The following is a 16,267-nucleotide window of genomic DNA, read 5'->3' on the forward strand; positions in this document are numbered from 1 at the left end:
TGGTACAAATTAAACTACTTATAGTACATAAGAAACTGGCATGTTCTCTTACACAATTTCTTTACTTTTGTTTGTGATTAGATTGTACATGTAAAGATGGCGGTACCGCCAAATTAAGACCAAAACAGTCGATCGTAGGTAACACTTTGTAGATTCCGTAGTGATTGTAACAAAAGATACAGACAAATGACATCACAATGACATCATGCAAATTTGAATAGTGGAGTAATTTTTAAAACACCTACCTATATGTTATCTTCTGATAGGACTCTAATTTGACCAATTTCTTCTCACACGTGTTTACACCGGCTAGGAATAATGTTACTGCCGCGCAAACTGCTGCTGCTGATTGGATGAAAATGATGGCATTGATGCTGTTCATTTTCGTAATTTATATGAAAGTAAATAAAAAGGGAAAAACTTAAAGAAATTCAATAATTCAAACGAGGTTGAATATTTCGGTATTTTCTTGTTTAAAAAAAAAATGTTCAAATAGTTAAATAGACTTAGAAATACGGACTGCTTGTAAAGATGCGAAAATAACATCACAATTGGCGGAAAGTTCGATTTCTATCATCCCGCGCTGCCGCACACCTTAGAACAATTAACAGTGATTAAGTTTTCTACAATATCTACCATGTCCTCTGATGAAAATGTCTCTTACCTCGACTCGGAGGAAAGTTATCGTCCAAATGGGGATGAACAGAGCAGTGACGATGATTCGGATGTGCCTAGCACCTCGACTGGACGAAGAATTTCCAAAACTAAATCCAAAAACTCCAAGAGGAGATCATCTTCACCTTGTGTATTCACTTCTACTCCAAAAAACTACTCCAGCCATAGACTTAGCAGATCAGTAAGTATTTATATGCACATGCACTCTTGCCTTGATACAGTGATTTTTATTAATTTAATACCTAATAATTTATACTATTTGAGAAAAGAAGGGAAGGAGGGCTCAACCAGAGACCTATATTCTTAGTGTACAACTGTACACATAAATATATATGTAGGTCCCTTGCTGAACGTTTTAACCCCCCCCCCCCACCCACCCTTCTGCTTAATTAAACCTGTAGACACTATAAGACAAATAACTTTATTTCCTCCAGCTTCCAAGAATGCCATCATTTGAATCTTTACCCCAGGCTGGTCAGAGTTCAAGTCCAAAGTTCACTCCAGGTGAAGAGGTATGTGGAAATCAAAATTAGAACATTGCCTTTTTTTTCTTTTTTTTTTTAAACAGCAATTCGGTTATTGTTAAATATTCAGGTATTTAACTAGGATGAAACTTTATATAACAGATATATAAAGAACTTCATCAAGTCAGTAGAGTAGTTAAGTTAGTATTAGTAAAATGCAACTGATAGTGAGTGAATGCTATAATAATGTACTAATGTAAATTAAATTTCTTCATGTATCATATTTGTATTCAAATATATATATATATATATATATATATATATATATATATATATATATATATATATATATATATATATACTTATGTCTTACATATTCCTTGATTTCTTTCAATTTATTTTATTTAGGCTATTATGCAGTATTTAAAAACAATTGAAAACAAGATAGACACACTTCAAGGTGAAATGAAATCTCTGAGGGAAGAGGGAATCAAAGAAAAGGGGAAAAGGAGAGAAGAACAGCATCTTTATGTTCCTCCAAAAATTAGAGTATGTTTAAGTACATGTCTATTTTCAGTTTTAATCAACATTTTTCAAAAATTGAAAGCTGCTGATAATTTTTGAAAGCTACATTTACTAAAGATTACATCTAAAATACAAGGACCTTTTGCATTTTATATGTGAAGTCATTAGATCTTGTGGTGGCTCAATTTTTGTGAAATTTGTGGATACCTCTCATCCTCGAATTGACATCCTCAATGAATTAACAAATTAGGGTTACAAAGTCGTATTTCCTTTTGTGGGTTTAAGAGAATACACAAAATTACCTCCCGAAGAAGCTGCAAAATTTACGCAATCCCTGAAAAAATGGCCCCCACAAGTTTTAATTATTCCACAGTATTTCAAATTAATACTACACAACACTGATCATTGATCAGATATGTTTTTGAATATACATGTAATTGACCCTCTGTATGTCTGTGATGAATACAGCAGTTTGGGAAAAGGAAATTCTTTATTTACTCTATTACATGCATAATTTTCTTTATATTTTTAAAGTGTTATTTTCATTTTTCTTTTAAAAACATGTAATTATAGTATTTAACATCATAAGTACAGATAAATCAAGTCTCAACTGAGGAATGAAATCCAAGACCCTTGATTAACTTACTATGTTTGTGCTCTGCCAGTATTTACTTATCCTGGCAGTAACCATGTAGACCTTTGTTTTTAACTTTTTTTTTTTTTGTTTGATGATGCAGGTATTCGCACATTTCTTCTATGTGCAGTGTATATAAAATGTATTTTAATAAGTACATGATAAATAATTATCTTTTATGTAGACAGCCGTACATGATGCATACAAGCAACTTGTTGAAGAGGATGGCTATGCTGCTTGGCAGACCAAGCTTGGAGACGTTAAGCTGAAGTATCTGACTTTCAATTTTATCATTTGAAATTACTAAGCAACTTACCAAAGTAATTTTTTATGTTTATACATGATTATTTAAAACTGCTACTGAAGTGCTGCATCTAATTAAAATGTTTTGAAAAAAAAAAAAAAAAAAATTTAAAAAGCTTAAATTTAAGCATTTGAGACAATGTAAAATTGATAAACCCTCCCATTTTTAGAGTATCATCCGAAGTGAACAAGGCCACCACACAGGCTGTGAAACAGTTTGTAAAAGGGCTTTATCATGATGTGCAGGAGGGAATTTTACAGGGTAAGTTTCCTTAGACTTGGTGAATGCTTATTGCCCAGCTGTACACAACTTCTGGTAATGAGTTACCATTCTTTACATCCAACTCAAGCAGCAGTTAAAAGGCCTATGTCTTATTTAACTAGTGTCAGATGAGAGTTAATTTCACTTATTTTCATTTATTTTATTAAAATATTTGCTTATATAGTAATGTCCTTTACAATTATGGTAACTACTTGCACTTAACAAATTAGCTGACCTTTTCTGCTATTAAAGATCTAAACCAAAAGACACCCTTGATTTGACACAAAGGCACACCGATATCCCATGACCTACTAGTCCAGTTAATGAATGGTCCAGTTGTGTACAATGTTTGTACACTAGACTGATAGTTGTCATGTGGATAAAATCTTTCAAAAGTATCCTTAAACTTTTTACGAAATTTAGTTTTTATGGATAAACACATGATCATTGCTGTGTTAAGGAAAATCCCCCATCACTATTTTTAGATACAGCTGTAATAGACAAGTTCAAGTCAAAAGAGGTGACATGCTTCACAAATTGAAAAGAACATTAATTTATAAGCAAATATTTTAATAAAATAAGTGAAATCAACTCCCATATAATCTCCATGACTATATTCTTGTTCGTCCACTCCTTTCTGTGCCTAGCATAAAGAGTAAGGTGATCAATGCAATCATTGCATTTAATTGTAAAGATGCATCATTCATTAAAAATCACAACAAAACAATGCCTGCACTGATGAAAAAAATACGCCATTTTATTTTTATTTTCTTCAAAACAATAGCCAGGGAAAGTTATGACTTTGGAATATTAGTACATTTTACAATAATTATGAAATTGTTATTGCAGAAAGAGTAAAGTTATGATTAGGGCTTATATTTAATTGTTTTCATTAACAAAGCTATTATTAATTAATGATGTTAAAAATTAACCAATTTTATATATAGAATATACCCTATTTTGAGAGTTTCTTGTACCTTCCAATGTATGTATAATTGTTTTGTTTTATTGTGTGTGTGTGTGTGTTTTCTTCTTTTTTTTTTTACCATAGTTGCACTGAAAACTGAAAATTAATTGAAAGGCCTAAATGGTGCCTTACACTTGACCTTCTTTAACCAAAACTGATGTAATGTTTTTTTTCTGAAGGATGATCAATTAAGATCAAATGAGAAAAACAACCCCACCCTACCTAGATAAAAATATACAAAAAAATGACTTCAGGCTTTGTTTAAAAAAAATGTGTGTTTGGCATTCTCAAGATTCAGAATGAAAATTTTGGTTGGTAGGTAAGGATTATTTTTTTTGTTCATAGATTTTCAACATCAATGCTGAACTGTAAAAGTTTATTGAAAATGAATGTATTGATAAAAAAATGGTTGTTGAGTGTTGACGGGGATGAGAAAATTTTGGAATGAATAAAATATAATAGTTTCTTGGGGGATTTTAAAAATTTTCTGAGATTGGGCCATTTTCAGTCAGTCAGTCGGAAGAGTGCAAACACACAGTTTTGAAAGAGGCCTTACGGACAAGTGTTGAATGGCATGGTTAAGTGTACACACACTACAAATATAGAATCTTTCTGCATTTATGTAATGATTTATTTTTAGTGTCTTAGCTTATACTTTCATATACAAATTTATCTTGTTCTTATAGCTGCAGTAGCTAGATATTTTGAGTCTATGGCTCAAAAAGAACACAAGGAAAAAACGGGAAAAGTTGAGGACCACAAAAACAAAATGCTCCACTACAGCAGGAGGAAGAGGGTACATATCTTGTATTTACAGAATATTCTATGGAACGCCATAGCTGTCTTAAGGTATGATACATCATATTACATGGTGTGTTCTATATAATAAAGGGTTGATTCAATATATTAAATGGTCATCACTCCTTGTTAAAGGGTGAAGGGCACATAATACATGGTGCGTTCAATATAATAAATGGTCGGTTCATTATGTTAAATGGTCAACATTACTTGTTATAGGGTGAAACGTACCTAATAAATGGTGTGTTCAATATAATAAAGGGTGGGTTTATTAAGGTAAATGGTTACTGCCACTCATCATAGAGTGAAACGTACATAATACATGGTGCATTCAATAAAATAAAGGGTTGGTTCGTTGTGTTAAATGGTCACCACTACTTGTTAAAGGGTGAAACGTACATAATAAATGGTGCGTTCAATATACTAAAGGGTCGGTTTATTGTGTTAAATGGTCACCACTACTTGTTAAAGGGTGAAACGTACATAATACATGGTGCGTTCAATATAATAAAGGGTCGGTTTATTGTGTTAAATGGTCACCACTACTTATTATAGGGTAAAACGTACATAATACATGGTGCGTTCAATATAATAAAGGGTCGGTTCATTATGTTAAATGGTCACCACTACTTATTATAGGGTAAAACGTACATAATACATGGTGCGTTCAATATAATAAAGGGTCGGTTTATTGTGTTAAATGGTCACCACTACTTATTATAGGGTGAAAGTACATAATAACTGGCGTTTTCAATATAATAAAGGGTCGGTTTATTCTGTTAAATGGTCACCGCTACTTGTTATAGGGTGGAACAAAATAAATGGTTAGTATTGCATTACAAAAGATACGTCAAGTACATTACTTGGTGTGCAGCTAACAATATGTTGGCTTAAATGGTGTCTTTGGAAGGTTTAAAATGCCACACTCTTCTTTTGATATTCTTATTTTAATTTTGTGTGTCAGTATGTGTGTGTGTAGGGGGGGGGGGTTTACCCATACTTAAAGAATAAGGGGGGATACGCAAACTTGAAAAATCTAGTTTAGTAAGGGGGTTAGGTACGGTCTAGGTCAGATTATTTATTTTCGCCCAAGTGGGAGACAGATTGTTTATTTTCAACAATTTCATGGACAGATTATTTATTTCCAAAATCTTCCAGGCCTCCCCTACCTCAGAATCAGTCAAGTTTATCTGACACAATAAAATAAAATATCAATTAAGTATCGATGTAGGCCTGTGGTTCGAGGGGGAAGGGTGCACCGATTTGATATGAAAATTTTCATTCAAAGGCTGCTTGCCGCCCCCCCCCCCCCATATTTTTGTAGCAGCATGGTTGAAATGTGTCCCACTTTAATGCATTGATTTAAGACAATGTCGAAAAGTTATAGAAAGATACTACAACCAACCCCCAACCCCCAACCCCCCCCCCCAGTAGGTTTTTTTTTTAATTCTTGTCAATTTTTTTTATCCCCCGTTTAAAAATGTTGCTATGGGCCTATGTGGCAAATTAAAAGCGTTGTATACTGTATAGACACGACCCCTCCTCCAGTTTCCAAACAAGGGGGGGGGAATAATTTTTACGAAAGGATTGAGAGAGATGTGGTCTTTCTATAAACAATTTTTTTAACATAGAAAAATGATATTTTTACAGAGGAGGAAATATTATGTAATAAGTGACTGTGATGTTCCTTAGAAGATTACACATTACGTACGGCAAAAAGAAGATGACACTAAACTCTCCCTACCCTTCCATCAGCCGTTCTTTTTTATCAATCGTACTTGATAACGATATACATTTAAAGATACATGACATTTGTGTACTAAAGGCAAGTACCAAAAACGAGTACTGATTCACATCACATTTCTTATAGAATTAAACGAAAACACAGAAGAATATTATGGAAAGTAATTTGATTTTGTGTTGTTGGGGCTGGGAGATTCTAGATATAAATTATACTAGAATTCCCCCACTGCGAAGAAAAATAAATAAATGGACCTTGTTAGGTGGTACCACCCTGAAAATATAGAGTTTGGGTACCTCCCCGCAATAAAATATTTTTGGCATGTCAATCTTAATGAACATGAAGAGGAAAATTAAATCTGACCCAGATCACCTTTAAAATAAATTATCCGTCCTATACCGACATAAAAATAAATAATCTGACACTGAAAAATTTGCCAACGCCCCCCTCTCAGAATGAAATGGCCGATTCCTAAAATGTTCCGGGAAATATAGTTTTACGGTACGTTTCATTGTTAGTTCGCACAAGACCTCAATGTATATTCAAATTTGCATAAGAGGTCGCAGCGCCACCTTTCGTCCTAATTTGCTTAGAAAATTTGACTCGGATTACTCATTCTAACTTTCTTATTTTAACATTTTTACTATTACTTACTCTTAATTTCTAACTCCGCCTTTACACATTTTTTACTGAAATAAAGGAAGGTGTATATACTGAAATAAGATTTTGAAAGTTTCTTAAAGAATCAAGTGTCTTTGGAATATAATCTTTCAATTTCAGCCTCATAAAGTAAAAAATAAAAGCTGTACGGTTCTTTCGGTGACCAAGTAAATATTCAAATTTAGAAAGTCTGTAAAAAGGTCAAAATGAAATGAAAAATTGAATTGGAAAAACAAGATGTTAGAACTAAGATAATAAATAAATGAAATATTAAAATAAAATTGGAAAATCAATAAATTAAAGTAAGAATACTAAAAGAGAACTGTGCCACGGAAATCTCTCCATAAACACCAGTTAATTAAATCAACATAGCTAACTTTTAATGTGTGTTTTTTGAAACCATGTGAAATTAGCTGCACACTAATTATATGTACTTAACGCATTTTTTAAAACGTGTTAATTTCTATTTATTATGTACCTTTCACCCTATAACAAGTAGCGGTGACCATTTAATACAGTAAACCGACCCTTTATTATATTGAACACATCATTTATGTACCTTTCACTCTATAACAAAGAGTGGTGACCATTTAACATACTAAACCGACCCCTTGTTATGTAGAATACACTATTTCTTAGACACCCTTAACCGTATGACAAAGGATGGTGATCATATAACATAATGAACCGACCCTTTATTATATTAAACGCACCATCTATTATGTACGTTTCATCCTATAACAGGTAGCGGTGACCATTTAACATAATGAACCGACCCTTTATTATACTGAACGCACCATTTATTATGTACGTTTCACCCTTAAACAAGTAGCGTTGACCATTTAACATAATAAATCGACCCTTTGTTATATTGAATGCACCATTTATTATGTACGTTTCACCCTTTAACAAGTAGTGGTGACCATTTAACATAATGAACCGACCCTTTATTGTATTGAATGCACCATTTATTATGTACTTTCACCCTATAATAAGTAGTGGTGACCATTTAACACAATGAACCGACCCTTTATTGTATTGAATGCAAAATTTATTATGTACGTTTCACCCTATAATAAATAGTGGTGACCATTTAACATAATGAACCGACCCTTTATTATATTGAACGCACCATGTATTATGTACGTGTCACTCTATAACAAGTGGCGGTGACCATTTAACATGGTTAAATGATCCTTTATTATATTGAACGCACCATTTATACACCTTTCACCCTATAACAAGGGGTGATGACCATTTAACATACTAAACTGACCCTTTATTATATTGAACACACCATATATAATGTATTTTTCACCGTACAACAAGTAGTGATGACCATTTAACATAATGAACCGACCATTTATTATATTGAATGCACCATGTATTATGTGCTCTTAACCCTTTAACAAGGAGTGGTGACCATTTAATTTACTGATTCAACCCTTTATTATATAGAACACACCATGTAATATTATGTACCATACCTTAAGACAGCTATGGCGTTCCATAATATTCCATATGAATCTTCAACAAATTAAACAAATGATTACAAAACGAAATGGCTATATAATGTTTATGTATTTATGATTTATGTATGCTTATAGAAATTGCAGTGGAGAAAAACAATGGTGGAGAAAAAGACGGGTTGGGATGAGGCAAAAAAGCTGAAAGTATCTGATGCCCTTGAATTATCCTACATGTCATCAGAGGAGGAGCATAACTCTGATGACGAATGTTTCCTCAGAACAAAACCCCTTACTTGGAGATTAGAGGAATACCTCAAAATCCTCAATGAACTTGACATCAAATATGAAAGAACCATGTCGAAACGTTCTCGAAGACAGATGATGAAAAGTGTTAAAGGAGATGTTCCATCTGTAAGGCAAAAACCCACTCATGTTAAAAAGGAGCATGAGTGGGTGTTTGCTCATTGATTGTGTGGTCTCTGTGCATATATTGGCTTTATGTATTTTCATTTATCAATCTTCTTGAAATCAAAGTAATCAAATTAATTGCAATTATTTACTTTCTTTCTCTTCTCATATGATTTTATTAATTTGTTCATGCGATTCATTTTTTATTTTTAAAATTATTCACGTTATAATTAATATTACTTTTAAGTTTTATAAAATGATTGCCTTAAGGACGGAATATCTTCTTTAACCCTTTGTATCTACAGATTTTTTTGTAAGACTGCAATTTTGAAATATTTTGTGAAAATGTTTAATTTAATAGATCACCAAAAAAGGATAGTTTGGTTGTAACTTTTTTCTCTGTTTGATGAAAAAGGTAAAACATAGTAAACTGTAAAACCAGAAAAATTATTTGGTAAAAAGTTGCTATTTAGTATCTTTAAATATGTTTAACTCAATGGCTTCACTCAAAATATTTTTTTTCATTCATGATCAAGGAATGATATTTTGTTTTGTTGTTAATGTGAACCTCTTTGATTATTTCCCACTCACTAAAGAATTTTATGATGTTATGAATACACTTTTCCATTCAGAAGGATCATTTATCTGCTGTATATGGAATGTCATTGTATATCATGTTCATCTATTGCAGTTTGCAACTTGTGATTAATACTAATGCTACTAAATTATAAGAAAATTTAATTTTTTAAGGATCCTCTATACACTAATGAAAAATATCTTTTGGCCATTGAGAAAATTGAATCTTGTGTACAGTAAGAAAAAGTCTTGAGATTCATTTTCAACTCGGACGCATACACAAGCTACATGTATTTAATCCATGAAAAATGTTTCAAGACAACCATTTTTTAACGAATCAAAATCAATTTTGCTAACTTAAAATAGGAAAATGCATGCAAATTGAGTGATCAATAATTTCATCTTGGTCTTATAAATGTTAATGCTTGAATTGTTAAGAAATTGAGTAATAAGCTAAAAGACTTATTTTGGATCTAAGGGCAGATCTCTCTTACTGCATAAAATTACCATGGCATCAGAACTGTTGAGTGTGTTTTGTATTGATGGTCATCAGTTTATAGAACCAATTCACACAATTAATATAACACTCATGAAATATTTATGCTTTACTGCATCTAGGTAAAAGTAACCAATTAAATATATTCATAATACTGATTTGAAGTTTAAATGTTGAACACTGTATTAAATTGTTAATGTAGCAATACAAATCCACAATTTGATGTTGCTAATCAAAGTAAAAGATTTTGCCTGTATGTAACTTTTCATTTGTTCAGCATTAATAAATGATGTTAATCTCTGTGAACTCTGAATATCATTAGTGTCTTATTTGCCATTCACTTGCTCAGAGGAATGTACAAAGGATGAATATGATGTCTACCTTATTGAAAATGGGGATATGAGTACTTCATAATGGAATGGATTAAATCTTAAAAGTGAAATAATGCTGGATTTAGCATCACATGAAACTTCAAACAAAATCATAAACTTGAAGTAAAACAATATTAAATGTCATGAAAAAATGAAATAAAATATGTGTGTTTTATGGGAAATTCCACATAAAATCCTAAACTAGGTGTATAAAAGTATTAATTGTCATGAAAAAGTGAAATAAAATGATGGATTTATACGTGAAACTCCACATAACATATTAAGTTTGGTGTATAAAAAAATTATTTGTCATGAAAAAGTGAAATAAAATTAGTGGATTATATGTGATATTCCACATAAAATCCTAAACTTGGTGTATAAAAATATTAATTGTCATGAAAAAGTGAAAAAAAATTGAAAATTTATACATGAAACTCCACATAAAATATTAAGCTTGGTGTATAAAAAGATTTTTATGTGATCTATAATTAAGATTTAATTGGAGTTTAATTATCATTAAATTTAGGAGTTTACAAAAAATTTTACTCCGAGGTAAATTCCAATTAAATCTCAAATATAAATTTATATTAAATTCGTATTATGTGTTTAAATCTGATGTTTAATTGGGTTATAACTGGAACTTAATTAAGAATTAAACGCAACTTTTCGTGCAGTGACACATTGTTTAATATCTGCTGCTGCAATGCAAGAGTAGTTACATCTGTATTTATCCCACAACGAAGTGAGACCAACATGCAAGTGAATGGTAGAGAACGGTGCTGATGTTCTTCTGGTACGTAACCTTTCACTGGCACAAACATACATCTGACTGCAGCGAGTTCAAGTCAACAAAGTCAAAGCAATGTTGCGTATCTTAAACCTCACCCATTCAGCAGTTCAACTACATGCAAGGAAGTTCCTGGCCATGTAATTCAGATTGATGAGCCAGATGTTTTCCACCTAGAGTCCTCTACTACCTCGTTACCAAAGACTTCCTCTAGGAAACTGGACTTTGACCTATGAAACTCAGACCTTACTCCAGCTCATCAGAAGATTCCTTTGGACTACAAAAAGACAGGAACTCTTTTGCAACAGACTGAGGTGAACTTGGCAAACCGACTTACTACAAACATAAAATTTACACTGTGCCTGGTACTCACTGCTTGAAAAAACACCTTTACAAAACTTTACTTGCAAAGTAAATCTCATTAAAGGTGCTCCAAAAAGCAAGGTCATCTTTGTATCAACTTTACAAAAAGTAAAGGTGAAAAGGTAATCTTTATTTACACTAAAAGGTAATTAAATTTAACCTTTCACCTTTAATGCTGCATTAAAGTTGATATATATAGATAGACAGATAGATAGATAGATAGATAGATAGATAGATAGATAGATATGAAACTTTTTTAAATCCTTATTTAAATACTGGCTTTTTTGTTTAATACACTTGTACTTAAGATTTCAACAAATGGTTTTTAACTTTTAATAAATACATGTAGGTATCTGATGTGTCTATTGTGTTACCCCCACACCATTTTTGTTAAACTCGATCTTACTAAAAATACACAAATTTTCAAGCGTTATATCAATTTCCAGTTGTATTTAGTATTAGAGATTGTCATCTACAAAACATAAAAATTTATACTATTTTTGTATACTGTAGACGGACAATCAAAATGATTTGCTGATATCTGATAGATGGAGAGCTCTTTTTTATTTGCTTTTAGTGTAGATATATTGAAACCTTTTCTGTTATAATTTCTGCTTCATAAATATCTACCAAAAACAGTTACAAACATTACAAGATTAAATCTTTTACTAGAACAGGCAATAAAATGACAAATAATAAAATTAAAAAGGTTAAAATACAATACATTATATACCCTTTATGGTGCATGTACATGTGTTAAAACTTTGCAGTTTAAATGGAACTAAAAATGTCATACTCAGTTATTACTTAAGACCACTGATGAGAAACTACACAACATAAATCAGGCAAAGTACTAGTATTTCCAATTCAAACTATAAAAGGCTATCTAATGAGTATTTATGTACAGGTTAATAATGTTGACATCTTTTAAGCATAACGGTGCAATTTACATATTCACAAAATAAAGAAAAAAATGATGAAACACCTGTTAGAATAAAGGTTCAGATGTAGTTTTGCAAGATGCATAATGGTGCAATTTACATATTCACAAAATAAAGAAAAAAAATGCTGAAACACCTATTAGAATATAGGTTCAAATGTAGTTTTGCAAGATGCATAGGTAATTGCATGTGTCCAGCTTCACACAGTGAGCCTGTTTGGGCTTGACTTTATACTTCGGATTAAATGTTACATGTGTATTGTGTCTGTGGTAGGAGATTCTGTTTGCATTGTGTCCATCTTCATACACCTTGGAAAATATGTAACTGGTTGTGGTAGATGCTTGAGTGTTTGTGTATGTGTCCAGCTTCACATATTTTCATGTATGTGCTCGACTTCACACGCCTTGGAAAATATGTAACTGGTTATGGTAGATGCTTGTGTGTTTGCATATGTGTCCAGATTCACACATTTTCATGTACGTGCTCGACTTCACAAGCCTTGGAAAATATGTAATTGGTTGTGGTAGATGCTTGTGTGTTTGCATATGTGTCCAGCTTCACACATTTTCATGTATGTGCTCGACTTCACACGCCTTGGAAAATATGTAATTGGTTGTGGTAGATGCTTGTGTGTTTGCATATGTATCCAGATTCACACATTTTCATGTACGTGCTCGACTTCACAAGCCTTGGAAAATATGTAATTGGTTGTGGTAGAGGCTTGTGTGTTTGCATATGTGTCCAGCTTCACACATTTTCATGTATGTGCTCGACTTCACACGCCTTGGAAAATATGTAATTGGTTGTGGTAGACGCTTGTGTGTTTGCATGTGTCTCCAGCTTCACACATTTTCATGTATGTGCTCGACTTCACACGCCTTGGAAAATATGTAATTGGTTGTGGTAGACGCTTGTGTGTTTGCATATGTGTCCAGCTTCACACATTTTCATGTATGTGCTCGACTTCACACGCCTTGGAAAATATGTAATTGGTTGTGGTAGATGCTTGTGTGTTTGCATATGTGTCCAGCTTCACACATTTTCATGTATGTGCTCGACTTCACACGCCTTGGAAAATATGTAATTGGTTGTGGTAGATGCTTGTGTGTTTGCATATGTGTCCAGCTTCACACATTTTCATGTATGTGCTCGACTTCACAAGCCTTGGAAATATGTAATTGGTTGTGGTAGACGCTTGTGTGTTTGCATGTGTCTCCAGCTTCACACATTTTCATGTATGTGCTCGACTTCACACGCCTTGGAAATATGTAATTGGTTGTGGTAGATGCTTGTGTGTTTGCATATGTGTCCAGCTTCACACATTTTCATGTATGTGCTCGACTTCACACGCCTTGGAAAATATGTAACTGGTGTTGTGGTAGATGCTTGTGTGTTTGCATATGTGTCCAGCTTCACACATTTTCATGTGTGTGCTTGACTTCACACGCCCTGGAAAATATGTAACTGTGGTTGTGGTAAATGCTCGAGTGTATGCATATGTGTCATGCTTCAGAGAGAGAAGTTGTGTGCTCTTTTCTACAAGATAATGATTATTTAAATATACTCCGAATACATCTTTTAAAGAAATGGATAATCATAATGAGTTACATACTAAGTTCCTCAGTGCATAATATACACAATTTTACTGAAATTAAACTTGTGCAAAAACTCTCTTGCTGAATAACTTTCATTATTATAAATGCTTGAATGTTCATCTATAGATTTTCAGATATTTTCGAGTCAGTGTATATATTCTTGATCACAATGGTATCCATATTTGATTCCCCTCTCTGTCATCTTTTCTTGGTCACCAATTAATTCAACAGTAGGATGGGTACTCAGATCTCTCTGGTGTTGGACAAAAGGAGGTGCTAATAATAAACATAATCTTCGAAATTATAGATAATAACATCCATTTCTTTTCCAGGTTTGCATTAATTAGTTATCTTTTGAAATTAAAGCACATCTGCAATATCCTTGAAAATTTGCTAAGATACCTAAAATGTTTGTAGCATGCTTTAACTACTTTAATTTTATTTTTGGAAGTTTAGAATAATAGAAAAGTGAGTTCAAATATAAAAATAAGATGTAAAAGATCTTAATAATGAAGATTCATTTACACAATGTGATAAACATTTAAGTCAACTCCTCACCTGACTTGCTCGTAATTTATCTTCATAATGGAGTTGATTCTGTGATGATCACTTTCAATCATTTGAAAAAAACTTCTTCATCTCAAACTATCTGAAGGTCATTCATCTTCCCAACTGCCACTCACCCAAAGTGTACCGAGACCTCTGACCTGTATAATATCCAAATTCAAGATTAAAATAAAAAAAATCTCTTCACCATATTGGTCTCTTTAAAAAATGTGAGAAAATAATTTTAAATACTTTTCTAAAGATGGAATAATGTAGTGAGTATCTAACAATGTTTAAAAATATTTTGATCTCTCTACAGTGATAACATGAAAAAGTCATGTCCCTTATATTTGAAAAAAACTTCCATTCTTAAGGACATTACCCAACATGGAAATAATGTACATTTGTCTCTGGCACAACCAATCCACAAGAGACTTTTCCATACTTAGCACCATACATTAGCTCTCCACTCTTTGTTTCTACAAAAGATAAATTATGAAAACGTAATTTTTTGACAGCTAAGTCAGAATAATTATTTTCTAGCCAGTGATGAACAGAATATTTGATTTCCTTAAAAATCAGGGACAGATTATTCATGTTTATCTATAATGAACAAAGTTTGACAACAACAACAACAACAACAACCCCCCCCCCCCATTGCCACTACAAAAGGAAAAAAATAAACTGACTCAGAAACTTTTATTTCAGTGAGGAAAAGGCAATAATGGCATCAGACAAGGAAAGATTATTATTCATTTTTTCAGTTGAGATGAGATTATATCTTTTAAACATTTTTTTACATTTTTGAGGTTAATAAATCTTTAACCCCCCCCCTCCCCGCATCAAACAAAAAATAGTCGCCCCTTTATTTAGCTGTCCTAAATCTATAACAAAAGTTTTAGTATGATGATATTTTTTTCATTTTAATGTATTATATCCTGACACTGATACTCAGTGGTAGTAGATGCAACAAATTAAGAGGTGACCCCTCTTCTTCCCTCCCTCCCCTAGATGTTTCGTCTGAAATGTTAAACGACTCTTGTTCAATATCTTGAAAGACAGAAAACAGTTAAACACAACAAATAAGCACATTTTCATTACCTTGCAGTCAGTGTCGAGTGACACACGTAAACAACATTCCGCAATCTCTTTCAGTCTTTGTTTATTCTTGGCGGAATTTTGTGGCATTGTAGACTGGTTCCCATACATTGCAAGTGCCCTGAATAAGTCATACGCTTATTAGTTTTTGTTTATAAGAGGTAATATCAGTAATATGTCCCGTTCATTTGACAACCTTTACTTTAAAATACTGAATTATATATTATCATATTATACAGATGTTTCCACCTCAGTATTGTCACTATTGTGTAATCCTCTTCATCCAAGTCTTCTCGAATACAAAACGAACGATCTACTTTTAATAGTAACCCAAATATGGCACTGTGTATTCGGTTGAATAGCCAATCATTTCAAATTAAGTTGAGCGGGTCTCATCGGATTTTCTGGTATTTTTGACGAAAATATGCAACCAGTGATCAGTTGACTTGATACCTTTTCATCTACGGGTAGAATTAAGGAGGTTATTGCTTGGAAAACTGCTCGAGCTTCGGGGTTGGCATGCACTGCAGGTTTGTGTACGTTTTCCATCTGTTTTCAGCATACATTGTGGAACATTGAAACTGATGA

General features: G+C 32.6%; 1 protein-coding gene and 1 long non-coding RNA gene across 2 annotated transcripts; one reads left to right on the plus strand and one right to left on the minus strand.

The window, feature by feature from the left end:
• Window positions 1-637: 637 nt before the first annotated feature.
• LOC133180077 (uncharacterized) lies at window positions 638-8,969 on the plus strand. Its single transcript, XM_061314668.1, has 7 exons — window positions 638-856; window positions 1,110-1,187; window positions 1,548-1,688; window positions 2,483-2,568; window positions 2,772-2,863; window positions 4,517-4,626; window positions 8,637-8,969. Exons 1-7 carry the CDS (start codon window positions 638-640, stop codon window positions 8,964-8,966), a joined length of 1,056 nt encoding a protein of 351 aa, XP_061170652.1. The 3' UTR covers window positions 8,967-8,969.
• A 4,722-nt stretch (window positions 8,970-13,691) lies between these two features.
• On the minus strand, window positions 13,692-15,779 carry LOC133180078 (uncharacterized). The gene is made up of 4 exons (XR_009720271.1): window positions 15,683-15,779; window positions 14,964-15,060; window positions 14,594-14,742; window positions 13,692-14,311 (listed from the first exon to the last, which is right to left on the minus strand). It is a non-coding gene; the product is annotated as an uncharacterized LOC133180078 (long non-coding RNA).
• Window positions 15,780-16,267: the final 488 nt, after the last annotated feature.

The sequence above is a fragment of the Saccostrea echinata genome, unplaced genomic scaffold (genome assembly GCF_033153115.1).
Source record: "Saccostrea echinata isolate AGI-Se365-2 ecotype Australia unplaced genomic scaffold, CSIRO_AGI_Sech_v1 ptg000005l, whole genome shotgun sequence".
In the NCBI taxonomy this organism is placed as follows: domain Eukaryota; kingdom Metazoa; phylum Mollusca; class Bivalvia; order Ostreida; family Ostreidae; genus Saccostrea; species Saccostrea echinata.

What these genes read in the sequence shown, in the direction of transcription:
- LOC133180077 (XM_061314668.1), top strand. Translation starts at nt 638, where the DNA reads ATGTCCTCTGATGAAAATGTCTCTTACCTCGACTCGGAGGAAAGTTAT. An exon ending in GCCATAGACTTAGCAGATCA is followed by an intron (nt 857 to 1,109) that starts GTAAGTATTTAT and finishes TATTTCCTCCAG; the next exon opens with CTTCCAAGAATGCCATCATT. An exon ending in ACTACAGCAGGAGGAAGAGG is followed by an intron (nt 4,627 to 8,636) that starts GTACATATCTTG and finishes GTATGCTTATAG; the next exon opens with AAATTGCAGTGGAGAAAAAC.